General features: G+C 43.1%; 2 protein-coding genes across 5 annotated transcripts; one reads left to right on the top strand and one right to left on the bottom strand.

Moving 5' to 3' along the window:
• Window positions 1-21,539, top strand: arhgef15b (Rho guanine nucleotide exchange factor 15b). The gene is made up of 16 exons (XM_049568518.1): window positions 1-319; window positions 5,385-5,921; window positions 8,537-9,547; window positions 9,659-9,713; window positions 11,318-11,385; window positions 11,535-11,803; window positions 12,302-12,462; window positions 12,700-12,852; window positions 13,090-13,219; window positions 15,919-15,993; window positions 17,170-17,262; window positions 17,383-17,537; window positions 19,207-19,374; window positions 19,615-19,700; window positions 19,808-19,912; window positions 20,408-21,539. Exons 2-16 carry the CDS (start codon window positions 5,489-5,491, stop codon window positions 20,575-20,577), a joined length of 3,132 nt encoding a protein of 1,043 aa, XP_049424475.1. The 5' UTR covers window positions 1-319; window positions 5,385-5,488; the 3' UTR covers window positions 20,578-21,539.
• A 113-nt stretch (window positions 21,540-21,652) lies between these two features.
• LOC125883902 (uncharacterized) lies at window positions 21,653-26,169 on the bottom strand. 4 transcript variants are annotated; one of them, XM_049568522.1, is made up of 4 exons: window positions 25,980-26,169; window positions 25,777-25,900; window positions 25,615-25,703; window positions 21,653-22,631 (listed from the first exon to the last, which is right to left on the bottom strand). In XM_049568522.1, the coding sequence occupies exons 1-4, from the start codon at window positions 26,004-26,006 to the stop codon at window positions 21,756-21,758; spliced, it is 1,116 nt and encodes a 371-aa protein (XP_049424479.1). In that variant the 5' UTR covers window positions 26,007-26,169; the 3' UTR covers window positions 21,653-21,755. The 4 variants fall into 4 exon arrangements, with proteins under 4 accessions (XP_049424479.1, XP_049424480.1, XP_049424478.1 ...); XM_049568523.1 differs by having other exon boundaries at window positions 25,777-25,897; XM_049568521.1 differs by having other exon boundaries at window positions 25,615-25,897.
• Window positions 26,170-26,446: the final 277 nt, after the last annotated feature.

Raw genomic sequence — 26,446 nt, 5'->3', positions numbered from 1 at the left:
CCTCCCGTCCTCTCCTCTCATACATGCTGCTGGTAACAAAGGAGACAACAACAGGGGGATGATGGGTCCTCACACAACAAGCCTGTCACAGAAACAATAAGAAACTGAGCCGGTTCGCTTCTTCTACGCTGCGGATAATTTCAATAACACTATATTTAACTACCGAGTTAAGTTTAAAGTAACGTTACAGTAGCGCGACCTGCGCCTGGACCCATTTTAACCTAAAACGTCTTTTCTTGCCAAAGCTAACCATGTTGGACTGCCAACAGTAGAGCCGAATTACTGAGGAGAAGGAGTCAGACATGTCTCATTAACATCGGTGAGTTTTCCTCATATAAATCATATTTTAAATTAGATTAGTTTATAAGTGGTGATTTAGCAGGTGCGGTTTGGTTGATGGTTGAGACTGGAGGCACCTGTTCCCCTGAGAAACCATTGTAATACATGCCTAAAGGTTTATAGCTTTGTACTGACATTATCCTACTGAAAAGTATTTCTTTAAACCCCTGTGGTATTGTTATTGAATATATGGAGTTGAATTTATTGACATATTTTAATATTTTGTTAATGTAGGTAAGTAACAGCACAGGACTACCTTATATATAAGGCGATTTTAGGGATTCAAATAAGACAGTAGCAGGGAAACTTTTATTTTGACCATATTATAGACAGTCTGACCTTGACAATTAATTCGTCTTTATGAATTCAATGCTGGGAAACGATTTTTATTATAATTAATATACAATAGTTGGCAGCTTCACAACCTTATGTCCACATTTGCATATAGGTAGGGTTTTCTTGTCCCACCTTATGTCACTAAACCAGATCTATTCTTATTCCTTTTTCCTGTATTCCCACCTCTTGTATGTGTGTGTATGAGTGAGTATGTGTGTGTGTTTTCCTTTCTGACACACCTTTTCCGTCCCCTCTTCCTGTCCAACGTGGAGCTTCCATACACACCACATGTACTGTAATGGTAGCTCTCGCTTAAAGCCCCCCCTACCCATTTTGTACACAGATTGACCCATTAGTGTCCAGAGCAGATGGTATGCTGTACACACACACACACACACACACACACACACACACACACACACACACACACACACACGGAGAGAGTGAGCATTGTGTTAATGGACGCCCCCTTTAAGCACTTAAGGATTGTTCTCAAGCTGCTCTGATTTAAGGGATCACACCATATCTGATATTTATTGGATTTCCCCGGACAAACACACTTACCAAAATGAATGACTGGCCCACTGACCCAGCCTGAGTGTGTGTAGGGTCCAGGAGACTGGAGGACGTAGCCATTGAACTAACCAGGTCAATAGAGCAAAGGGAGACAAAAGAGTCTGGTGGGGGCCGACTGAAAGAAAGTGAATGGGGAATTGTAACCTCAAGTCTATTCTTTAACTTCTGCAAGTCCATTAACACACCATCAAAATGAGTTATCCCCACTGTGTGTATGAGTGCTTTGTGGGCGCACACACACCCTCCCGTTCGAGGTTTATATGTCACCCTGTGGACAATGATAATAACCAGAGGGCCCAAACTGAAACCTGGAAAGACTTACATTACACACACACACACACACATTGCTGTGGTGATGTCATGTTTCCCAATGCCTGAGATTATAAAACAAGTTGAGCACTCACAATCAAGACACTGTGTTAGAAAATGAAGATTGGTGCAGCACGGTTATAAAGGAGCAACGTTTTTTAATTAGTTCCTGAAGTTTTCATGCCATGCGTTCCTGCTCTGTCATTTTGTTATTACCTAATACGCGCTATTTGTCAGCGCAGGAATATCTTCTCGTCAGACTGAAACATGAAGCCCTCTCTGTCTTTTTATTATAAGCTCACTGACTGTGCAGCATGCACATCCCTTCCAAACTGGTCAGACGAGCTGGTGCACTTTCTCAATGACAAACAAGTACTGGCCGTGTGTTATTGACTCAAGTTACTTCTGTGGAAAAAACTCTGTAGACGTCCCCCCCAAAAAAAGTAGCTGCTGTCTGTGGTGCTTTTGTTCACCTGCTGGTTTTAGGCACTACTTTTGATTAATTTATTTAAATTGTTGTGTGGTACGGTCACGACTCCATATGAAAAATGAGCAGCTTTTAATCTTTCACAAAGCATTGAACACTCTGTGAATGCTCCATTAAAGGAGCACTTTACCGTATTGCTCTTGCATAAAGTTGGATGACTTACGGAAGAGAGATTTTAAAAATAAAGGTCAGAATTGATGCAGCAGAGGCTGGGATGTCAGCCAGAAACATATACTCCTACGTTTCCCATAAAGCAACTCAGTAATAAGAGCATAAATTGATTATAGAGTGCTCATGGAGAACATGTTTTTTTTTTTGGTTAGATGCCTGAAAAAAGGTCTGTGGTTAATACAAGCTGAAGAGACTTTAATGTTTTGTCGTATGACATAAAATACGTCGTACATAAAAACTAAATAAAACTTTTATCATTTCCCCGGGATTTTGAAAAACCTCGGCGTGTTTCCACCAAAATTAGCTGGGGGAAAAACGCCCCCTCAATCCAAAACTTTCCCTGAAAAAAGTACCTAATGGGGGGTAGGACTTTTCAGATTCCCCAGAATTCTTGATGAAGAACGCAAATTGGTGGAACTCACACTTGCAGCGTTCCGCACTTCCGTGCCAGTGTGGCGGCAACCTTTATTTTATTTCTACAAGCTTCAATTTGTTTGTGTTTGGAAAATGGAGCAAAAGAAGAGAAGCTATGAGAAGTGGACGGATGACGAGGTCCAGGCTCAGCAGGACTTCGAATTGGCGCCTCGAAACAACCAAGTCTATGGAAGAATGGCCGACAAACTGGTGGCGCTAAATATAGGGTGCACGCCGAAAAACAAATTCGTGAAAAGTTGAAGAAACTTAAGCCTATGATTTGATTAAATTTTCTGTAACTTTGAGATGCGGTTGAAACGCAAACCACACAGATTACCAGGAATTCTTTTACCTGGAAATGAAAGCTCCAGGAAATGTTGGTGGAAAAGGGGCTATATGTCTTTAAAAAGGTGGTTGCTAACAAGAAGCTAAATGAGACTACAGTGAGTCCTCCCGCCAAACATGGCTTTACAGCTTTGTCGGGGTGGTGACATTACAGTCATGAAACCAAAGTGTAGATTGCTTCTAGCCTAGCGTTAGCTTTTTACTAGACTTCAAAATCATAAAAGAAAGTGGTGTTCCTGTTATTTTGCTGAACAAAACTTGAAGGTATCGTAAACTTTTGTTTGCCACAGAGATTATTTTCGGCAATAACCCAAAATCCAATGGAAAAATCCCATAGGCTTTTTGACAAGGGAACCAGGGTGACACTAACTTTCGCTTTGGCCGACAGAAAAACATCACCTCTGAAGCACTCTGTAGGCTGCAAATTCTTATTTATATTCTTTATCAGCAACGCTAAATGGAATTGCTACTTGTTATTATTTTAACTATCAATTAATCTCTTGGTTAAAAATGCTCATCACATTTTCTCTGAGCCAAGGATGATGTGTTAAGAAGGTTTGTTTTTTTCCAAAGTCCAAATTGTTAGCGATGCATAGCCAAGAAAAGCTGGCAATTCTCACATTTGAGAAGCTGCGACCAGTGTGTCAATCATCAGAATAATTTTTGGTTTAATATCTGTCATCAACTGACTGATGATCTGAGTGATTGGTTCAGCATTTGTAAATAACTGTTGAGATATTAAGAGGTGAACATTAAGGTTTACATCCATAGAGAAATGCTGCTAGTGTGGCTGAAATATAAATACATGAGGTTCATATGACTAACAGCTGCTTACTGGTCTCTGTAACAGGCATCTGTCTTTATTTTACACACTTATCAGTGAAACCAAACTATAATCACTACTTTAATCATCAGTTAATTGTTTGTCAGTCTTCCAATGATGTGTGAGTAATCCTAAATGAAAGCAGCTGCGTGCAAAAAGTTTCAATCAAAGATTCACACAGAGCAGTGCTGTCACGTTTCCCTCTGGATCTCTGCTTGGTCTGTGCATGACTCAGACGATGAGTAACTCCGGTTTGGTTGGGTATTGCATCAGCTGTTGCACACGTATCAAAAAAAAATATGGTCAGAAGAATGTGCAGCATGGCCACTTGGTCGCCCAGAATGGAAATTTCACCTTATTGTCATCACGTTTCTTTTTATAGACGCTTTCTGGCTGAAAGCAGCGTCTCATTTGACTGCTTCATTTGAATGACTAGAGTGCTTTGAATAAGGAAATCGTCAGTGTTGGAGGAATGGATCAGCTCTGATTGTGTGTAAGGCATAGCAGCACACACTAAGGGGTCATATTTTTAAAACATGGGCGTCTACAGAATGCAAAGACCTCAGACAATGTTGCTGCACAAGAAATATTGAAGGGGCGTACAAACATTTTCAGAGTGCTTGTAAGGTGAAAGATTACGAGGAGCTTGAAGCTATTCAACCTGTTCGTGCACCAGTGGACAGGGTGGAGTGATTATTGATTTAGATAGTTATTGAAACAGTGGTTAACTGTTAATTGAATTACAACAGTGTGTCATGAATCATATGATACCGTTAAAACGTCAGCTTCTGTTCAGGTATGACGCATGGATTAACAGCAGACCGAAGAAGAACTGACATTTATGTTTGCTGATTTCCTTTTACAGAGACGTTCCAGCTGTATTAATATTACATTTGAAAATAGCTTCCATAGGCTGACTCTCACTGACAGCTACCTTCTCTGAAATCGAAACCTTGTGTTTGATCGGCATCCCAGGCAGTAAATGAATAAATAAGATCATGCCTTTCAGCTGTGAGTCATTAATAGACAACAACTGAAGGAGATGTACAGAGACATCAGGGAAAAATCAATTCTCTCTAGTCATGGCTGGATACCTCTCCACTGCGTCTTTTTGTGGTGCAGTAAACAGACCTGTCAGCTTCAGCTACTCAGCTGATTCTGTATTATCTCTTGTTTTCTTTGCGGGGACGTGTGCTCACTCAATGAGTGGGCTCCTTACAGTGCAAAGTTCAGTCTCCTGTGAGGCCTTACAGTGGGGAATGGTAATGCAGAGTTCAAAGTCTGGTTGTGGGATTATACTGTAATGGAAATACTGAATTATGTTGTGTTTATTGCATGTGTAAATGTTTAGTTCGGCTACAGAAAATGACTGTGATTAAAGTGGGTTGTGCTTTTTAAGGGAGTCACAAGACGAGAAGGTTTAGAACCACTGACCTCGAGGTTTAAGGCGTTCACTGCGTTATCTCTTCTTTCCTAGACCTTTCTCTCTTTCTACCTTCATTCCCTTTTAGCTCTCTACTGTCTAATAAATGCATCAAATGCAACTGGTTTTAATCTTTCTTTTCCTCTTTCTTCACCCATCAGGTGATGATGACACAATAACATTGACCTACGCCCTCAAAGCCTGACCACACATTGGTCAGAGCTGGGAGTTAAACACACCGATACAAGAGAACACTCCAGCTGCCATGTCCGTCCAGGAAGCATCCCAGCGGCCCCCGTCGCCCGTGCCCCTCAAAACTGACGCCAAACCGAGACCGGAGATCCCCCCAAAACCATCATCACAAACTAGCTCCCCTCCTCTGGGAGACAGGAGTAGCAGCACGAGCCTTCCTGGAGGGAAGGTCAAGAGGATTGTGAACAAGTTTAGCCAGAAAGAGTCAAATGAACAAGGAGAGAAATCCACCAATGGTACTGCAGAGGTAAAAGCAATTAAACGGTCCAAAAGGCCGCCAACGGTGAAGCCCAAACCGGGCCGCGCCAGTCTGCAGCTTCAGCTTGGGAATGAGGGAGAGAAGGCGCCTCCGCTGCCTTTGAAGAGGAGTCGTATCCTGCAGAAGCAGAAAGAGACGGAGGGAGGAGAGCAGGAGGATGGCATCAGTGCGACAGGAGGTCGATCAGGTACAGTGGGTTTTACTTGGGTCTTGGTGTTTCTGTCTGCTGCTTTTTTATTTTTTATTTAGTATTTTTTTGTATACATGTTTTTCACTATAGATAACTGTCACCAGTACTTTCCTGTGCTCTGTACGTTTAATGCCTGGTGTCCAAATTTTCACCGCAAATCTTTAAAATATGCACACATTAAGGCGAGGGTAGCACTAAAACAGTTGCAGGTAGCAGTTCTCCTCCAGCTCGTTTAGCTTGATATGGTAAACGTCTAGTCATGTGACTTCTTGAAAATGAAATTAAAATGTGTCACACAATTGCAGACACTTATCGCAGCTCTTAGTCTGCAGTCTGCAGGACAAAGATCAGATAAAGCTATGAACCGTATTTTACTCCTTGTATCCTCTGAGTCTCACACAACCTGCAGTGTAACTAAAGTCAGGGCCGGTTTCACAGACACTGCACTGATTGTAGTTTTAGAGAATTTTGCGTGACCACATTTAATAAACGATTCAGAAAGTGTGTAAGTACAGGGTTTTGCATATGAGTGTGTGTGCGCGTACATTCATTGATTTTAATCTACAGTGCAGTCGGGTTATTGTTCTGACCGTGAGCTCTAAAACAGACAGGTGTGGTGCCGCTGGCTAAGCTGCACCAACAGCAGTAAACAGGTTCCGTCAGTCAGCTGATCACGTCTCTGTGTTGGCAAGAGGGAGTATATGTGTGTGTGCATGCTCCTGAGTAATGTGAAAGCAGGAAGTGATGCCCACTGTGCTTACTTACAGTAAAAGAGAATAACACAGAAGCATTTATATCTGTTACCTCCTCTTCCTCGTGATGGTGTTTGTGATTACACGGTCGTATAGTAGAGCACACTGAAACTTCCCTTGCATTTTAAACTGTAGCTCATTGACACGGGGACGTCCTTTGCTGACTCACCAAAAGAGGAAGCCAAAGACATTTTATTGGCCGCCTGATTAAATAGAGATTTGTGTGTCCCCTCCCAAGGTATATATATACACTGTGCTTTCACTTCTTTGTTTTGGTTCTCTGTGAGCAACAAGAAGCCTTTAAAGGGATAGTTCAGATTTTTTGAAGTGGGGATGTCTAAGGTACTTATCAAACAGTAGATGTCAGTCAGCACATCCCCAGTTTGGAGACGCAGGCTGGAGTCCGACACAGAAGTAAAGCCATGTACTGGTGTTGAGTAAATTCCCACTTAAAAAAAAAATCAATATTAGTTGAAGTGAATGCTATTTTAAGAGTATTTTCACAGCTTTACCTTTATGTCAGTGATTTCCAATGGGAAAATAAAGCCATTGTATCGTTCTCTTCAAAGCCAGACTCAGACCAGTGATTTAACATTGCTAAACACGGCACCTGCTGGTCTCCTGCTGCCTCGATCTCATAGTTTGTTTGTGTTGTTGTGTGACTTTGGCTTTTAAAAGGGTAAGATTGGATTCACAAACATCACAAAATAACACTAACTGATGGAAGAAGCAGTAGACCAGCAGCTCCCGTGCTTATTGAGCTAAAATGGCTATTTTTCTCGATGGAGTCTGGTGGCTTTTGACACCCATCGGACTCTCTAGCCCTTTTTAAACAGGAATTGTGCAAATTTGCAGGAAAGCCCAATCAGTCTTTTTTTCAGCATTGGCAGTATAAAAACAAAATGGGGGAGTGCGGCAAAATGTCACCTACCTACTTTTGTTTATACAGAATGCAACTTTTTCAAGGCAATGGGGCGCGTGAGCAAGTAACAAAATGTGTAGCTCAGCGTGTAACCAGTGACGTGTCTCCCTAGTTGCTCATCTTTACAGTGTCTGTCAGGTTTGCGTTTCCCTCTTGCTACTAGCTACTCACTAATTCCTGCTATCAGGTGTTTCCTGTTTATCCACTGCCAGTGGGTCGCCGAAAAATTGCTTCAACGATTAATCCAGTATCAAAACACTTTAATTTATTTTCTGTATATCAACTGATCAGTTAATCGACTAATGGTTTTATCCCTACTGGTGATACTGAAGCTATATCAGAGATGGAATTAAGCTTTAATGCAACTCCTGCATGTTATACAAAAGTGTAAAAAGTTCAATCTTCTATCCATCTTTATTTAAATATATATATTCTAAAATGACATCTGTGTTGGTTTATAGTAAGATTTAGTTTGACCTCAAAACACCTCATTATCTCTCACTGACTTTCTTCTTTAATGTCTTCGTGCACTGACCCTTTCATCCTTCATCCTCTCTCTCCTTTCTCTTTCTTCCACCTCTTCCATTTCCTTTTGTCAATATTGGATCCCCCCCATGAAATGCTCCAAACTTTCCATGAATATTTGAAGACACCACTTGCAGACGGGCTGTATTTGCATAGTGATGAACTGCTGACTAGACAGTCCAGTGTGTGCCATGTGTAGCTGGAAAAAAAAAGCTCTTAATGAAAGTGAGCTGCCCTATCTGGGGATACACATGTAGGAAAGAAGTGCGCAGGAAACAGGTCATTCACACCCGTTAGCTTAGCCTGAAGGAAAATAGGCATCTCAGTGTTTCCTTCAACAGTAACATTAGGTAGGACTAAAATATCATTAACATTTCAAATCTGTTAATCTTTGTTGATTCTTTTCGACGCAGAGCCTGATGGGAAAGAGGTGGAGATTCAGCTAACTGGGGGAGGTGAAGTGGAGGCGGAGCACAGTCCAAACACGCCTCTCAGTCCATGCTGCGACCCAAGCTGCAGCTGTGTGTGCCACCTCCAGTGGCCTGGCATGAAACTAATATGGGTGCCCGTGGACGCGGATGAGGGCAGGGAGAAGGAGGATGGAGGCGGACAGGAGGTTGAGACTGATGAGGAAGAGGGGAGGGATGAGGATGTGGAGGATTGGGAGGAGGTTGATGTGGAAGTGAGGGGAGGGGAAAGGGACAGCGAGGCAGGGGATGAGGTGGACAGGACGTCAGTGGTCGATGAGGGTGAAGTGTTGAAACAAGAAAAGGCAAAGTTCCACCAGTGTTTGGATATTTTGATCGCCGACGGTCACAGGAGACGTTCGGACCCGGGCCCTCACTCTATTCTCACCTCTTTCGCTGTCACTCGCTCTCAGTCCCCCCCTGTTCCCCCAAAACGAGCTCAGTCACCACATATCCACAACATACCCACCCAAAACGAAGAAGAAAACATTTATGAGGCCACACTTCCGGTGCCAGTGGTTGACCCCACTCCTAAAAAGACCACAGTGGATATTACACACCTGGAAATTCCTCAAATCAAAGTGCGCAAACCAGCCCGCCGGTCTAAACTCTCCTACAGCACCTCAGACCCAACATCTGAGTTTCAGATGAACATAGAACCCATCTCCAGCCCAGAGGACGTGCCGCCTGCCATCCCGCCAAGGATGCCTGTGGCTCAGGACAGCCGCAGCCTCACGCCAGTGCACCGTGGCGGCATTCCTCTCCCCCAGCCCACACTGGAGGAGTGGCGCACCCTGCGGCCCTCGTCCCCCAGCGGCTCTACTACCAGCGGGCTGAGCCCCCAGCGGGCCATCACTCCACCCCCACTCAGCCCTCACAGACCCCCACCTCCGCCGCCAAAGACAGACCCCAGGAGGCTCAGCAGTGCCTCACTGCAATCCCTTACACCGAAAAAAGGTTTGTAGTGAACAAACATTATTACTTTTGCCTGATGAGACATGAATGATTTACAAAGTGCTAATTTTCTGTGTAATCAAAAGCAATGATGACATGGATTCGTCTTTTTAGAAGGAGAGGAGAATGGAGGGAATGAAGGAGAGAGAGAGGACACAGCTGAAGAACCGTGAGTTCAGTTGTTTAAAATGATAAGGCTGAGGATGTTTTATGTTTTTCTATTTGTAAAAAAAAATCCCATGAAAAGACCAAAACCATCAATGAACTGATCCTTTTAATAGGTATTGTCTGCCTGATGTAGCTTAATCCTCTGAGTCATAGAAATCCATTATTGTCCAAACGCACACCAGTGAGCCGCACTGTTGCACTGAATGACATGCTTCTTTAATGCCATGAACATGGGCACCGTAGCTTATTTTAATCAAGCTAAGTGGCTAATGGGCATGTAGCTACTTCCATGTTTCAGATGATACGTCATGTTTGTAGTCGACCAATGAAGATGAGTTTACATATCACCTTGGGTTCGTCCCTCACCTTCTCAAAATGGTCCCACACTTTGGATTTCCTGCCCGACATGTTGTTAACTGGCCTGTGGAATAACTGCAGGTACCAGCCCTGGAAATTAGGGGCCGTACACATGCCGTGTCTTTAACCGCCTGGAAGATGTCAGGTCGGGCGCTGGATGCTACTCTCGTGGCTTTTTTGTGCCAGCTTTCAAGAGCACGGACTAACGTTTGGTCGACTAATAGGGGGCAGCCCTACTTTTTTTGTAATCTGGATCATATTTTCCCATGTTTTAGTGTCTAAGTGACTACTAGAAACAACAATTTTTTAAACTGGTCCAGTATTAAGAGAGACTGCTGCAGCCGTAGTAGAGAAACAGGCGGCAATGTAATCCCTGCGGGCAAGTGTGCACTGTATATTTACGTCCACTGAAAGAGCTTGTTTTTGCCACTGGCAGACTGAGATTGTTATTCTAAGTGCCGGACAACATAATGGAAAAGACCCTTTTACTCATCCCGTCTGTTTGTTGATGTGTGCAACCAAGTCTCACTCAAGGAGAAATCTTGTTCTGAAATCTCGCTGACATTTCCACATTGTAAACATCGGCCAACTTTTCAGCCATGACTTTGAAATTCTTACGATAACACGTAGCTTCACTTTCTGTTCTCCAACACAACAAACTCTTCCCAGTAGTCCTGTCTCCAACCCTCACTAATGTTTCCATTCTTGTTTTTCCCGCAACAAGTCACCTCTCATGAGACTTCTCCTTGAGCGAGTCTTGGTCACAATGACAAACAGACCAATGAAAGGTACAGAAAAACTGAAATTTCTCTGTAGGGTCCTTTCCATTATGTTATCAGACGCAATCTGAGCCTGTCAGTGGCAAAACAAGAACTTTTAGTGGACTTAAATTAAGTATGCACACTTGCCCATTGGAAGAACAGTGCAGCCTGTTTCACTGCTACAGCTGCAGCGCTCTCTCTCGATGTTGGGGTAATTTCAAAAACTGTTTCCATTCGTCACTTAGACACAAAAAGTTGCTATGTTTCCCTTCAAGTCTCAATTTGGAAGAAATGGGCTGAGAGCCACAGTCAGAGTACAGACGTTGGGTAGTATTAAGAGATGCAGTTGACACCTTGTTGGTTTTGGCCTTTTATGGGATATGCTGACATGAAGAAAAATATAGAATCGGTCATATCCTTTAAGTGAAGACTGGTGTTGTTGTGTGTACGGAGGAGTCATTAACTTTGTCATTCACTTTTGTTTCAGGCGTCCAGTCAGGAGCGGCTCCCTCAGGAGGGAGTCCTCGTTCAACTGGGAGTCCCGGCTGCAGGATGGTAAGGCTGACACCTGTAACAAACAAAACATAAAAAGACAACGATGAATCAGGCCACTGAAACACATTGTCAGTATGTTGTCATGTTAGCCATCACCATTATATTGTGGGGTCTACAATTGTGAATATTTGTGACCTGTGTACCCTTAGAGCCTCTGTACCAGACATACCGCGCCACCGTCATCACCAAGGAGATCCGACGGCAGACAGTTTGTCGCAACATCAGTAAAACCAGTGCGGACTACGCCATGGACTGGACAGCCCGTCAGTCAGGGACTGGAACTGCAACTGGTAATGGAGCACCCAGGAGTAGCCCTGTTCCAACGCCGGGCCAGAGCACCCTGTGGCAGGACCTCCCAGCTGTTCGGGAGGCAGGGGTGCTGGAGCAGCTCACCCCTGAGCAGTGCAAGTACCAGGAGGTGAGGGACTGATGTGAGGAGAGGAGGGAGAGGCTAATGAGAGAGAATGAGAGATCAATGATGAGAAATGGGGAGAGTTGCAGTATCAGGTTTCAAATCACATCTTAAAGTAATAATGTGATATTTTTATTTAAATCAAGGTCCACTTGGCCTCATGGTATCACTCACTCCTGTAATATAATATCGATTCACTCTCCTATCCCGAGTTCATGAAAGCTTTTACAGTCACTGCTCCGACTTTCCAACATCAGGCAGGACTTTTCAAGTGGAAAAATCCCTCTAAGTACAGGAAGTGACAGATTAGTGATGCATTTACAAGGAATATTTTAAATGCTGGTGTTAGAAAGAACCCTGAATTTTTGCTCATCCAAGTAGGAAACTATTGCAAATGTTTTATACAGGAAACCACGGATACAAAGAAGCCCTGCTTTTTCTGTGCAGAATAGGATGCACCACAGTATAATTTTAAGCCTAAAGTTAATATTTTTTCCCTGGCAGAGTATGTTCGAGGTTTTGACATCTGAGGCCTCTTACCTTCGATCCCTGCGAGTCCTGACCGAACACTTCCTAGACAGCCGGGAGCTGGAGGAGACGATGATCATCAGAGACAAGAAAACCCTCTTCTCCAACATCCTGAGGGTCCGAGAGGTCAGCGAGAGGTGAGAAATGGCAGGATGGAGGGAGATAAAGGAAAAGGGAAATAGGAAGGTGATTTATGACTTGATCTAGCATGAGGTCACTCACGACCAAGAGATAGGACGGAAAAGGAAAAATGCAATGAGTCATTTCCTGAACTGAGGCCGGGCCACGGTAGGTTAAGGCATTGTAAGTCTTTGTCTTCATGGTTCAACAAGGTTTTATGTGTCTGATGAACCCTTTGCTGTCTGACTCTACAGGTTCTTGAAGGACCTGGAGGACCGCATATTCAAGGACCTGGTCTTCCCTGACATCTGTGACATTATCCACTACCACGCCCAGCACAACTTCCCTGCCTACATCGACTACGTCCGCAACCAGATCTACCAGGAGAAGATCTACACTTCACTCATGTAAGGAATTTTCTAAAGTTGTTATACTAGTTTAAGATTTCAGGGAATTTGGGGAAAATCCTTCTCTCTGTTGTATCTATCGATAGCATTTTGTATATGCCAAGAAAACTACATGCTAAAGCAGGAGTTCATTGTCAGATATTGTATCGTCTGAAACCACCGTGCTCTCTCCTTTATCTGTTTTACAACCATATGAATCTTACAGCTGCATTACATACCATATATGTGTGTCTACAGGAAGAACAACTCTCAGTTTGCTTCGGTCATCACTCGTCTCCAAGAGTCGCCTCAATGCCAGCGGCTGCCTTTCATGTCCTTCTTGCTGCTGCCCTTCCAGCGAATAACACGCATCAAAATGCTCATTGAGGTGAGAAACATCACAGGAACACTGGTTAAATCTTGTTGTAGAAATGTTTTTATAGTGGAACAATGGTAATGTTTTTTTGCTTTATCATCATTAAGTAAATGTTGTTCACACAATGTAATGGCTATAGAATAATGACTGCAACCAGGTACGGTCACCTAGGAAAATGAAGTCCTGACTTAGATCACAAAGAGAATGCATCAACCATTACAAAATCAAAACAGCAAGAGGACAGCTCTCGTAGCTATCCACAGTTACCAAAGTGTGAGTTCTTTGCAGTTACTATCACTAGTGGTGGAAAAGGCAGACAGTGGAACAACTGTGGAAAACAAAAGCAATGTGTCCTCTGTCGTTGGTAGCTGCTAGGCTGTGAGGACAACGGAAAACGAACTGGTTGTCTTTGCGACAGTGGTGCCAACAATAATACCACTGGGAAACTGTGGTGGGGGACTGAAAAGATGTCTGTTTCCCGTTTACAGGATTCCTATGGAACCAAATTAGAAAAACTGCTTTTTGGCCTGGAAATGGCTTCGAGTAAGCAAAATGTTTCGGAAACGTTTTGAATAGACATTGTCCAAAACAGCTTTTGGATCAGTAAATCGAAAGCGAAGCATCTACATCCTAATCCTCACCTATAATCATGAGCTCTGGGTAGTGACCGAAAGAATGAGGTTGGGGATACAAGCAACTGAAATGAGCTTCCTCTGTGGGGTAGCTGGACTCAGCCTTAGAGATAGGGTAAGGAGCTCGGACATGTGGCGGGAGCTGCTCCTTCATGTCGAAAGGGGTCAGTTGAGGTGATACAGGGATCTGATCAGGATGCCTCCTGGGCAACTCCTGTTAGAGGTGGTTCGGGCACGTCCCACTGGTACGATCCCCCGGGGCAGACCCAGAACATGCTGGAGGGATTACATATCTCATCTGGCCTGGGAACGCCTCGGGGTCCCCCAGGAGGAGCTGGAAAGCATTGCTGGGGAGAGGGATGTCTGTGATGCTTTGCTTGGCCTGCTGCCCCCGCAACCCAGCTCCGGATAAGTGGATGAAAATGGATGGATGGATTGTCCAAAACACGTGTTAACGTTTTGCAAAATACGTTCCTTGTAATGCTAATTTAAAATCTAGTGTTGTGTTGTGTGGCCGTTAAAACGTCCCCAGTATTACATGATACACATTGCCCAGCCTGGCATCGCATCATCGCCAAGGCTGTATCCTCTTTGTCAAATCAGTAAATACACATGAAAATTCCGAAAAGCTGTTGTGTTTTTGCAGGTTAACCAAGGCTTTTTAATTTGAAGCACATAAGATACGTTAATATTCACTGTCAGTTTGGTGAATCTTGAAATGGTGCTGGTTACTACTGATGCATAGCTAACGTTAGCTTGAGTGGGGGGCTGCTGCAGTACAGTCATACAGTTGAGCTGTCGTCTCCAACGAAATCTCAGCCTGTAGATCAAACAGCTGGCTATTTACAGGTTGGTTATTTATAGACATAGACAACACTTAGCCTAACATCACCTGGTGATTTCATCAAATATACATACTTGAATGAATCAATAGGTGTCGTGGTCTGAACATCTATACATTTAACGGTAAAGTGCATGTTTAATAATGTATAGCTGTATTGCTATATAGGCCAACCCATGTTAAAGTACTTCGATAAAGTCATGGAAATGGGGTAAAATCTAAGGAAAAATTTTGGAAAATTCATTAGTAGAACTGTGTGAGAAGCCTGACTTTAATAGTTAAGACATAGTTCAATGAATCTAGCAATTTGCCAAGTATCGTAGCCTGGCTCTGTGTTTGACTGCTGTTAGCCAAAATATAGCTACAGGTCATAAGCACCCAGCTAAACCACAATTGAGCATTTTTATATTTCAATTTCTACAGATTAAACAACAGAGACAACATTTTAATCACTGAGCTAGAGGCTTATATCGATTTTTTTTAAAACTTTGGATAGAGCCAGAGTAGCTAGCTTTGGTACCCTGTCTCCAGTCTTTATGCTAAGCTAAGCTAAGCTAAGCTAAGCTAATTGCCCCCTAGGTTAAGCTCAGTACCTAACATAGAGGCATATGAGTTGTAGCCAGTCCTCTCATCTGACTCCCAAATGCGGATATTTCCCAAAATGTGGGTTAATCTTTTGAAGTAGAAAAGTAACAACATAATTATACACATCATGTGTGCATGCAAAGCTTGGCTAGAAAACAGCATCTGTAGAAAAGTCATTCCCGCACGCTATCTTTGATCTTTGTAGGGTAGTAATGACTAATCAGATTGTGGTTTTGAGTCAGTGTGCAGGTGTTTTTCCTCTCCTTTAAGGAAGAAGCTCAAGAGGTCTGTGTCACAGTTATGTCACTGGTATGTGACCACAATGCAGTTAGTCTTTGCAACCTTTTAATTATTTCCTCGTGTCTGAACGGATCACCACAGTACATTCTGTACAACTGACCCTTCTCTTTTCGTGCTACACGTCATTGAAAGCCAATAGCCTGACTTTATCACGGTGTGTTGCTTCGTGGAATGTCAACATTTCAGCGTAATCTTCCCCTGATCCCCGTCACTGCCTCTTGACCTACGAGCAAACATATGGGCACACCTTGGCTCAACCTCATGACCTTAATTGCATGTAGATGGAAAAAATGTATCCTGTTGATGCTGTTTGTCCGTTGCAGAAATAGAAAAGAAGTTGTTTGTTGTTTCAGAACATCCTGAAGAGAACAAAGGAGAGGACGAATGAGGAGCAGACAGCCTCCAAGGCTTTGGCTTCGGTGTCGAAGGTAAACGCCCCTCACTCTTCACCCTCTTGTCTGCCTACAAATCCATATCATTTGACTCCCGAGTGCTTCGCATGCCTCTGGATATTTGACGTCAGCCATTGTCTGAGTGAAGGATTTCCTATTGAATGAGCTCCGCAGTGACAGTGAGTCATATGTGTCACTAAGGACAAAGAGAGTGTGAGTTTTCTCAAACAGGGAGACATTTGTGAAAGGAACGAACCTGATGCTCCCAATGAGGAGCAGCCAGTTTTATCTAAGGACAGCTGAAGGCAATGTGAGGCTTGTAAGTGTGGAGAGAAAAATAATCTGTAGATTCAAGGGTAACTCCTGTGTTTTTCAACCTGGACCCTCTTTTACCATGTTTGTGTGTTTCAATGACTAATGTTGAAAACAATTTTTGAAACTGGTCCAGTATTGAGCGAGAGTGCTGCAATGTACAAGCAGTGTACATTCACTGACAGGCTCAGATTGTTTTTGTGTGTCTGACGACATCATGCAAAAGAACCCCATAGAGACAGACCTTTCTTAGGGAGTAAGATCTTTTTTGTTTCACCAGAAACCGCCCTGAAATCGCCATCGTCAAAGCCACCAGATTCCATTTAAATAAACAGTAATTTTATCATGGTAAAACAAACTTCATTCAAAGTCAACAGAAGCAAAATAAAACACACAACTTGTCTTTACACTGACTGAACAATCACCAGCTCTGGTTTGACTGAAATAAAACCTTAATTCACCCAGTTAGATGTGAAAATATTCTGACTCTATACATGATGAAATCACTGTTTATTTCAATGGAGTCTGGTGGCTTTGCCAATAGCAATTGTGGGGCCCTTTCTGGTTAAACTAAAGGATCTTATTCTTTAACAAAAAGGTTTATCTCTAGGGATCTTTCAGTAATGTTGTCATACACTTGCCCTCTCTCTCAATACTGGATATTGTTGTTCCCATTTGTCACTTAGACACAAAAACATGGGGAAACAAGAGCCAGGTTGAAAAATGGCTCGAAGTTACAATGGAAGTACAGTTGTTGCTATGGAGACAATACACTGTCTCCCCTAGTCGCATTAGCGTAAACTGGCAGGTTTTCAGATAATTGCAGACCGCTGCATTGCAGGTAGTTGCAAGTTTCAACTCTTCTCTTTCTCTTTTTTCCTCTCCTATGATCTCCTGCAGATCATCGACGAGTGTAACACGCAGGTGGGAAAGATGAGACAGATGGAAGAGCTGATTCATGTCTCTCAAACACTGGAATTTGACAAGCTCAGGGTAAAGTTACACACATTATTTGCATTATTTGTTAGAATTTTAGTTGGACTTGAGCTACTTGCACATTTATTTTGTAAAGGAGCTAAACGGTCCTTCCTTTGCTTGTGTCTTCCTCTCCAGGCTATCCCGATCATCTCCCAGACACGATACTTGGAGAAGAAGGGAGAGCTGCAGGAAATGTCCAAAGGAGGAACTCTCTTCAACATGAGGGCAAAGTTCATCCCCGTCTACCTCTTCCTCTTCAATGATCTGCTCATCATCGCTGCCAAGAAAGGGTGAGGCAGAACTGACTGATGTTCAACACCAGTTAGAGACACACGCTAGTGGCGTGGCTCTAGGGAGGGCAATGTGTTTGTCTGGGGTAGGCTGCTAGGTCCACCACTTGGTGACTTTGTGATCCTCCGACGTTTCCCCTAGAGGCATCAGGCCACATTTTCAAGTCATCCAACCTTTGGCTTAAGACCAAATACCTGCAAACCAAATGACATTTCCATCAGACTCAGCTGTACTTTCTGTTTAGAGCTAGTATAACTAGTTTAATATAGCATGGCTGTAGACTCTTATGCCTACCATACACTAGACGACTTTGAAAAGAAACCCTCTCACATCTTAAGACAATGTGAGCTTTTAGTCACGCACTCACACATAACTCTAGAAATACAAGATTAAAGGCGTCATATGCTGACAGTATTTTTTGTGAATTCGACATCAAGTAATGAAGATAAACTGTGTTTGCCTACAAACTTTACATGTTGGATTTTGTCGCCTAAACTCGCTACTAGCTTCCGTTGGTTTGCTGTGTTATAATAGTAGTAGGAGACCGTGGGAATCAGGGGTAAACCAATTCAAAATTAAGATTTCTCACTAAAATAAGTGCTGGCTGGTGGAATTTGATAGACGCCGAATAATACACCGACTCTTGTTCTATCCATAACTCTACATGTTTACTGTCCACTGGGTTTGCTGCTTCATGTTTAGTGCTGAAGAGAGCACAGTTGTGTGTTGACAATGTTCACATCATTGAAATTCTTTTTTTGCTTGAGCCATGGTTAAAACTTACAATAGTATTAAATATGTTTGATTTTGTTGTAATGTGAGGATGAGAGAAAGACTGATTTAAGACAGCTCGGATTGAGTTTTATGACCACGTTACAACAAACCATCCAAATCACGGAGGTGCGCTAATCGAGATAACGCTCTCATGATTTTAATCTAACAATAGAAATTTGTCTGTACTTGTGAAGCAACTTCAGCCACGTTCCTCTTAAACTTCTGCAGAAGTCAAGTTGTGCCAAGCACTTCCTCACATTACAATGACCTACATAAAACAATGTGTGTCAAACATCAGCCCCAGCACGCTGTGCCCTGCAATATTAAGCATCTTTGCCTATAATTCATGAGGCAGAGCTGAATCAGCACCCAACGATCAACTACTGCCAATAAAAAGCTAGTAAGCCTTGCTCAAGCTGCTTCTGGAAAATAATAGATATAAAATAATGCCACTTATCTCACTGTTCAGTACGGTGCTTCACATTTGGGCTGTATAAGAATGCAGCCAGTCCTCTTGGAAACTATGCAGAGGAAAGTTCTCCACCTGCTTTCATAATGCCACCTTAACCATGGACAATGTGACCACTGACCGCAGAAGCAATCATGACTCTTAAACAGAGTGTTATCACTAGCAAAATGACTCCAAACTTCCTCAAATGTATTAGGAAGTAGTGCTTAAAGAGAAGTGAGAGGAAGAGAAAAGTAGAATTCAAACATTGCTGTTGATGCAACATAGACAGCAGGTAGGAAAAGAAACAATGACACAGAACATATAAAATAAACCTCAGTACATAAACCTTCATTTATCACCGTTTATCACTATCACAAATATGTTCCCGCTTTATCCCCAAAAACAACAACAAAAAACGACTCACCCTTCTTTTTCTTGAACAGTGCGGAGCGTTTTGTGGTACTCGACCACGCCCATCGCTCTCTGGTGCAGGTGCAGTCTATAGATGAAAGTGGGGGCAGCTGCGGCCCATACGAGCACTGCTTCAACCTCACGCTGCTGGAAAACCACCAGGGACGCATGATGGAGAGGCTGCTCAAAGCTCCCACCCAGTGAGTAGCTCTAAGAACCTAAGAATAGTAAATCTATTCTTACGCTCTACATACACTATAACATACAAATTCCTACAGCAGTCACATGAAAAATGTCCACAAAGGAGCTTTAAATACAATATGAGACATTGTTGATACACGATTTTCCATTTGCATTTCACCAAAATACAACCTTCATGTTGCAACAAAAGAAATGCAAATCTGTTTGATTGTTATTTCATAAGCTGTTTCTGTCAACAGGTCAGACATGCACAGGTGGATGGCAGCTTTCCCCAACCCCACCAACCCAGACACAGACGACAATGAAGTGATTTACGAGGACTGGGGTGAGGACACGCACACACAATGCACACAAAGTGAAACTACAGTTTGTGGTTGTTTGTGTTTTGTATCCGAAGTTTCTTACGGTTATGTGTGTGTGTGTGTGTGTCAGATTGTCCTCAGGTGCAGTGCGTGGAGCAGTACATTGCCCAGCAGGCAGACGAGCTCACATTGGAGCCCACTGAGATCATCAACGTCATCCGCAAAGCCAATGAGGGTAAGAACATGAAGGGAAACCTGGACCAAAGAGCTGTTTTTAAATTTGTTTTTCAGACTGTCATGGAAACAAGCTGGCCGTTACATGTAAAAAAAGATCATAAAAGGATTATAAACATTTCCTCTTTTACAGAACAAAACTGCAGCTGAAACTAAAGTGATATGAATCTGTTCTTGCGTCAAATTAATTTTTCCACGTCTCTACATTTGGCATTATCAGTGTCTGTGGATCTAAACAGATTACGAAGGTTTAAAATGTGGAACAGACAGTGGAAGTCGAATGTACTGACATGACTTTGTATCATTATGCCCCTTCCTTTGACTCTGCTTGTTTATACAACCTGATCCTTGTAACTTCCTCAATCCTCCAACCCTCTCACCTTAGCAGTTTATTGATTTGTTTTCACTTTCTCTGCATGAACGATACAGAAACCTCCAATCTTCCCTTGTTTGTTCTCCTCCCACCCCCCCTTCCTCTCCTCCTACTTCCTCCTAGGCTTTTATGAAGGCATCCGCCTGTCCGACGGTCAGAAGGGCTGGTTCCCTGTAGGAAACGTCATAGAGATCACCAACGAGCACGTGAGGCGGCGAAACCTCCGAGAGCGCTACAGAGTCATGCAGGCTGCGAGCTTGGTCGCCAACAGCAAGGCCAACACCGCTCATTGATCGATGGATGGAGGATGTCTACATTGAGTTGTTGTCATGGATACAAACTCTTCAGGAGTTAACTCTGTACAAAGACTATTCAGGGACTTTATAGTTAAAGTGTCGGTTTCTAATAACCGGGAAATGAAAGATAAAAGGAGAAGGGTGACGATCATGAAACGTCATAACAGACCTGCAGTGATCAAGTACGTGAGTGTGCACTTAAGCAGCTGGGAGCTCGAGGTAGATCATTTACAACTGGCACTGACAAACTATGTGAACATGCATGCATTATATTACAGATATCAGCATCTTGAGTGTACCTCCTCTTGTGAGCATGTAGCCCTGCGTTAACCTTTGCTCTGCACAAACTGAAACTGCACATTTGAAATGCCAATAATTCTCGCCACTGCCAGACCTGATTGTGCACATGTCAGACCTGCTGCGAAGAAAAGAGTTGGGTGTTCCTGCAAACGCCTCTTGTGTCCTACTTGTCACATGCACAAACAAGTTAGATCCTCTCATTCCTGACATGCACAACAACCTGGTGTCACCATGGTGGCCAAGAATACAAGATATGACATGTTTTTATGATACAAGAATCCTGTAAATGAATCATCTTCACTGAAACTCAACAGGAATTTATCTCACCACGTAACAAACCGTTACTGTTAAAAGAAATCTAATCAGGAAGTGCCTTTGAATAAACTCAGAGCGCAGGACTACACACCGGGACTTCTATCAGGATCAAGCACAAGAGCTTTGAAAATGCATGTCAATGTGGGCTGAGCTGTACTGCCATTATGACGTTAGCTTGTTAGCTTGTGTCAGTAGCCGTTGTGGACTAATACTGTAGCTCCCCATGCAGCTTGTTGTTGTCTGTGGATAGACTGTAAATGTACAATATGTTGTAAATATTGAGTGGGGGGTTCTCTCCTTCAAAAACAGTAGAAGTGCTTTTAATAAAAATGTGTGTCTTTTTAGCTTGAGGCTCAACTGTTTATTTTTATCTAACACTGATACAGTAAATAACCAATACTCAAATGTAGACTGGGAAACAATATTTAAGGGTATACTGGGTCAAAGACATTAAAGATTAAACCACTGCAAAAAACCCTCAACTGGTCGCTTCCATTATGAGAACAAGGTAGTGAAAAAGTCCCTTAAAAACTCACCCTGGGACGAGAAGACCCTCAAGTTTAAGACAATGCTCCTGTCTCTCCGAGGCTCAAGAGCACATGCACAGCATCGTCCTCAGACTCTAAGAGCGTCCAATCCTTTACTTTGAAATAACCTCCAGCGGCACTCAAACTGCTCTTTACCTTAGAGTCTGAGGACGGTGACGACTCGCCAACTGGCAGATGGACATCAGCATCCCTTCCCTCCACAAACCCCAAATCCCCCCAGCCTTGTTCTCCTTCTTCCCTGGCACAACTGAAGCTGACGTAGCCAACGTTGTTTTGGGTACAATCATTAGTTATTAATAGAGGTAAAGTCTCAAATTCTTGTTGGGTTCCAGTGCTCACTGATGCATCCTCGTGACGTTGGTATGACACAGGATCAGGAAGTGTTACCGCCAACGTATTGCAGTTCTGCGCCCAGATTTTGTCCTTCTCCATCACGCTGAAGCAACTCAAGAGGGTGTTGGCTGCCTCAAGCTCCGTGTCTGACCAACATCTTCCCTGCTGTAACTCACTTTGCAAATTGGCCTCCTTCAGATACTGCACATCGCTACAGTTATAGTCTCCTTCAGCTGACGTCGAGTCCATAAGTTCAGGGTGAAGGAACGAGATGGAAAAGTCCATTTGCGGACCAGTAAGGGTGTCCTCACTCTGTATCGGCTGTTGGTGGTGCAGTGTCAGTAGGTTAGTGACGGCCTGGTCCTCCTCCTGGGTGAGCTGGACGATGACTTGGTTTGGCTGCACTTGAGGGTGGAGGGCGTTTATTTTCAAGGTGAGGCTGCCCAGATTCCGGGTAGGGTGTGGTGCTAATCTGAATGGGTCAGGACAGGTTGGTGGAGCCAGGCAGGCGGACATAATTGGTGGAGGAGTGTTGAGCTGGAAGCAATCGAAAGCCTGGTGGAGAGAAATGAGGGTGGAGAGGTTTTACTGGAAAAATAGAACAAAAGCGATATATCTCCATCATCTCTTGTGACCCACTAGAAGTGTGTGGTGGTGTATAGCAATGTTCTTAGGAAAATACATATTTACTAAATGATTAAAGTTTTTAACCGACTAATGTTTCTGATGCCGATTAGCAAGGGTAGCAGTGTTTAATCAACTAGTCAGCTGATCATGTACATCCCTAGAAAACACTGGCAGTCTATGGGATCTGATCTATAGGGGCTTAGTTGTGACCCCAGTATGTGATTTAGGCTAATAGTATGGACTTGTGTAGCGTTACACACGTGTTAATTTCTAAACAACTAACACGACATACGTTCAAACAACTCTAGTTTGCAATATTTACTTTTACAGAAATACATTTTTTGTTTTCTTGCCATCCTCGCCATCTGTTTTATGCTCTTTCCTTTTCTGTGCTGCTCTCCAATTATTTTGTGAATCCCTTTACAATATACAAACATCTCAGGTCTTTGATAGTTTGCCCTGAAATTTAAAGGCTATAAAGCTGACTCTATGTCTCACTGTCAGAACACATTGCCCCTTTTTTTGCCTTTGGTCTCAATTTCCTTCCAGCCCCCTGGTCAGGGTCTTAGCTCTGTCTGACAGCACTGAGCCGATCTTATTAAATGTCCTCTTCTGTCTGAGCCCCTCTATAAGCTCTACGCTCTACACCCACCACCACCACCACCACCCAAAGGTCACAGAGGACAACATCAGGACCCCCCTCGTCACCTCAACCTGAGCACAATACATTCTCACAGTCTAAATAAATGTTTGATTTAAAAAAATGAAAGTGTCCCTTACCATAAAATGATGTTCACTCTCACTGCACAGAGAGCACCACATTCTACTGTATTTTATATCACATCTGATTACAGTGTGCTGTAGCCACTGTTGCAGTTAGTAGGAGTGCAGTGCATCAGTCCAGTCATGGTTTCATCATTAAATACCATGACCTACCTCAGCCAGTGACATGAGCCACCTAGTGGCTTGGGGGGATATTACATTTAACACAAATCAAACATATGGCTCCAACAGTACTGAAAGTCTTAAGGTAACAATGCAATGTTCTGCTGAGAAACCTTTGGTCCTGGCATTCATGTGGATGCCATTTGACACGCTCCACTCAACCGAACACCGTTGCAGACGAAGGACACCCCCAAGCAACGGCACTCCACAATGGCAGTGGCCCCCTCCACAGCAGGACAATGCCCAATGCCTCACTACGAAAGCTGTTCAGGAATGACCCAAGGAACGTGACAAAGAGCTCAAGACATCGACCTGGCCTCAGTGGAACCTCCTTGGTTCAGACTTGGCTCTGACTTGTCGAGACATGGACACAGGACCTCTGGGGTTGTCCTGTGGTGTCTGGCACCAGGGCGTTGGCAGAGGATCCTCTGAGTCTGGGCAATTTGGAGGCCAGGTCAACACCTTGAGCTCTTTGTCACGTTCCTTGGGTCATTCCTGAATAAGGGCATTGTCCTGCTGTGGGGCCCATCGCCATCAGAGAGTGTCATTGCCATGAGGAGGGATACCTGGTCTGCAACAGTGTTCGGGTGGGTGGAGCACATCAAGCGGCATCTACATGAATGCCAGGGCCAACGGTTTCCCAGCAGAACAGTGCATTGGAACAAAAACAATCGATGTATTCACTTCATCTGTCAGTGGTTTTAATATTTTGGCTGATCGGTGTAGGTAAATGTAATATATTAAGGATGGGAATTAAAAGAGGCCCCACCATATGATATTAACATGATACTTATGGCACGATACAATATTATTGGGATTTCAAATGTGTTGGAATATGCTGAGTATTGGGATAAAATATATTGCAATGTATTGTGATTTAATACTTTTCCCTCATTTGCTAATTTATATCCCCAAAGCAAAACTTTGTCAACATCTGTTATATAAAGTTTTTGGTCCGTTTATCCGTTTATCACATTAGTCATTATTATTGCAGCAACATGTATCTAGTGGACTGAAAAAAGCAATTGATATTATTCTAACGGACTACAAAAAGTTCAGTTTGTGTATGAAAATTAATAATTTATGTCATAAAAAAATCGATACTTGGCATCTGTGCCTCAATACGATATTGCCACACAAAAACACTATATTGACCCCCCCACACACACACCTAGTATATGTATATTTAACAATTTTAAAAGCTTAATTGCATTTTGTCCTTGAAATCCATCCTGAATCCACCCTTTTCTGCTGGGATCAGAGTAATCCCCATTTTTGGATCAAAGGTATGCAAGATGCAAGAAGTAATTTTTACTTCTTTACTCCTCTATCTCTATGTATAATATTGTTGATTGTAGATTGTAACACAAATTGATGTTTGATATTTATGCCTTCACACTGCACGAGGGTAATGTGACACCCTTACTTAAGATGGCTTCTCTTTGTTACAAAACTGTGCCTGATGATGGTGTAGTCATGGAAACGCTGCAGCATTAACATCAATATTTTTGCAAGTTGGACAGTGTGCAGAGGGTTTTCTCTACAAGTCAGATCAAAGGTGTTCCAATCCTACGAAAAACTTTTTAACAACACATGCTGAATATTTGATCCAGATCAAAACCAAAACTGGATTACATGATGTAATCTGATTTCAGAATCCCTTTTTACTGTAAAGATCTGATCCAATCTGATCACATTACTTCAGAACAACTGGGTTCTGGACCTTTTCACTACCTGTATTCCTAACTTTTGCATTGATTAGTTAGTCGTTCATCCAGTCTTGATTCCCTTTGGATGCGTGGTGCTGAAAATGACATTTAACTACTGTATTTTCAAAACTGTACCACATTCTCTATCTCTGCAACACTCAGCTTTATGAATGTGTGTCTTTATGCTGTCTTTAAGAACTAACTCCCAAGGTTATTGAAGGTATGAATGAGGGTATCCATGGCAACAGTTCACTTACCCTCAGCTCACTGACTATGTTGGGGATCCTGATCCCAGAGACCATGGTGGGATCAGTGTAGAAGAACTCTGCTGGGATGTTGGGATGGACTGGGGAAGAGAGGAGAGGATGGGCGCTCAGCTGAAACTTTAAAAACAGACATGTGGGTAAAAACTGACTCACCTGTTTGGTTTGTAAAGTCCGTGTGATGGTGTGCAAAGGCTGCAGCCATGTACTGAGGCATAAAGGAGGGGTGGTGCAGGGTCCTGTTGGAGTAAGGAGGCAGGGTGGGCTGCCTGGACCTCTGCTGGAGGAGAAACATGGGGCCATGTTTGTGTCGTCACAGTAAATTTTGGGCTGAAAGACGAATTAGACAGAAAACTCACGGCGCATTGTCCATCACTGTAGCTCATGGTTGACTTGTTTAATTAAGCAGCTTGAGGAGAGTCAACTAACTGGCAAAGTAGCGAGCTCACATGTCGTCAGGAGAAAGTCCAGAATAAACTGTCACGTCCATTAGCAGCTAACTGGTAGCAGCTAGCGCCCCCTGCTGGTTGGATTAAGAGACCCCGTTTATCTCCCTGTTCACCATTATCAAACTAATAAAGATATTTGAATTTTTCCCTTACACAGAAGTTTGTTTGTTTGTTTCTCACAGGTTTAAGTTAGAGAGCTAAGATTTTTAACTCACTCAGCAGGTACAATTCTACAAAAAGGATTAGGGCCATGTCAAAGAACAAAAAATCTTAGACACAACAACCTCCAGGGGATGTTTGTTCTGGTGACCCACTGGCAGAAATTAATGAATACAATAAACAGTTTCCGGGTGGTAACGCCTTATGTGACATTGTAA

Source organism: Epinephelus fuscoguttatus, linkage group LG23 (genome assembly GCF_011397635.1).
Source record: "Epinephelus fuscoguttatus linkage group LG23, E.fuscoguttatus.final_Chr_v1".
NCBI classification, from domain to species: Eukaryota; Metazoa; Chordata; class Actinopteri; order Perciformes; family Serranidae; genus Epinephelus; species Epinephelus fuscoguttatus.
Note: the sequence above shows the minus strand (reverse complement) of the source record. Positions and strands in the feature narration are given on the sequence as shown.

Excerpts from the sequence above, each read along its gene's own strand:
- arhgef15b (XM_049568518.1), top strand. The coding sequence starts at position 5,489 with ATGTCCGTCCAGGAAGCATCCCAGCGGCCCCCGTCGCCCGTGCCCCTC. Across the intron at positions 9,548-9,658 it reads ATCCCTTACACCGAAAAAAG|AAGGAGAGGAGAATGGAGGG; the intron begins GTTTGTAGTGAA and ends TCGTCTTTTTAG. Across the intron at positions 11,804-12,301 it reads AGCAGTGCAAGTACCAGGAG|AGTATGTTCGAGGTTTTGAC; the intron begins GTGAGGGACTGA and ends TTTCCCTGGCAG.
- LOC125883902 (XM_049568520.1), bottom strand. The coding sequence starts at position 25,923 with ATGGCCCCATGTTTCTCCTCCAGCAGAGGTCCAGGCAGCCCACCCTGC. Across the intron at positions 22,632-25,614 it reads ACATAGTCAGTGAGCTGAGG|GCTTTCGATTGCTTCCAGCT; the intron begins GTAAGTGAACTG and ends TCTCTCCACCAG.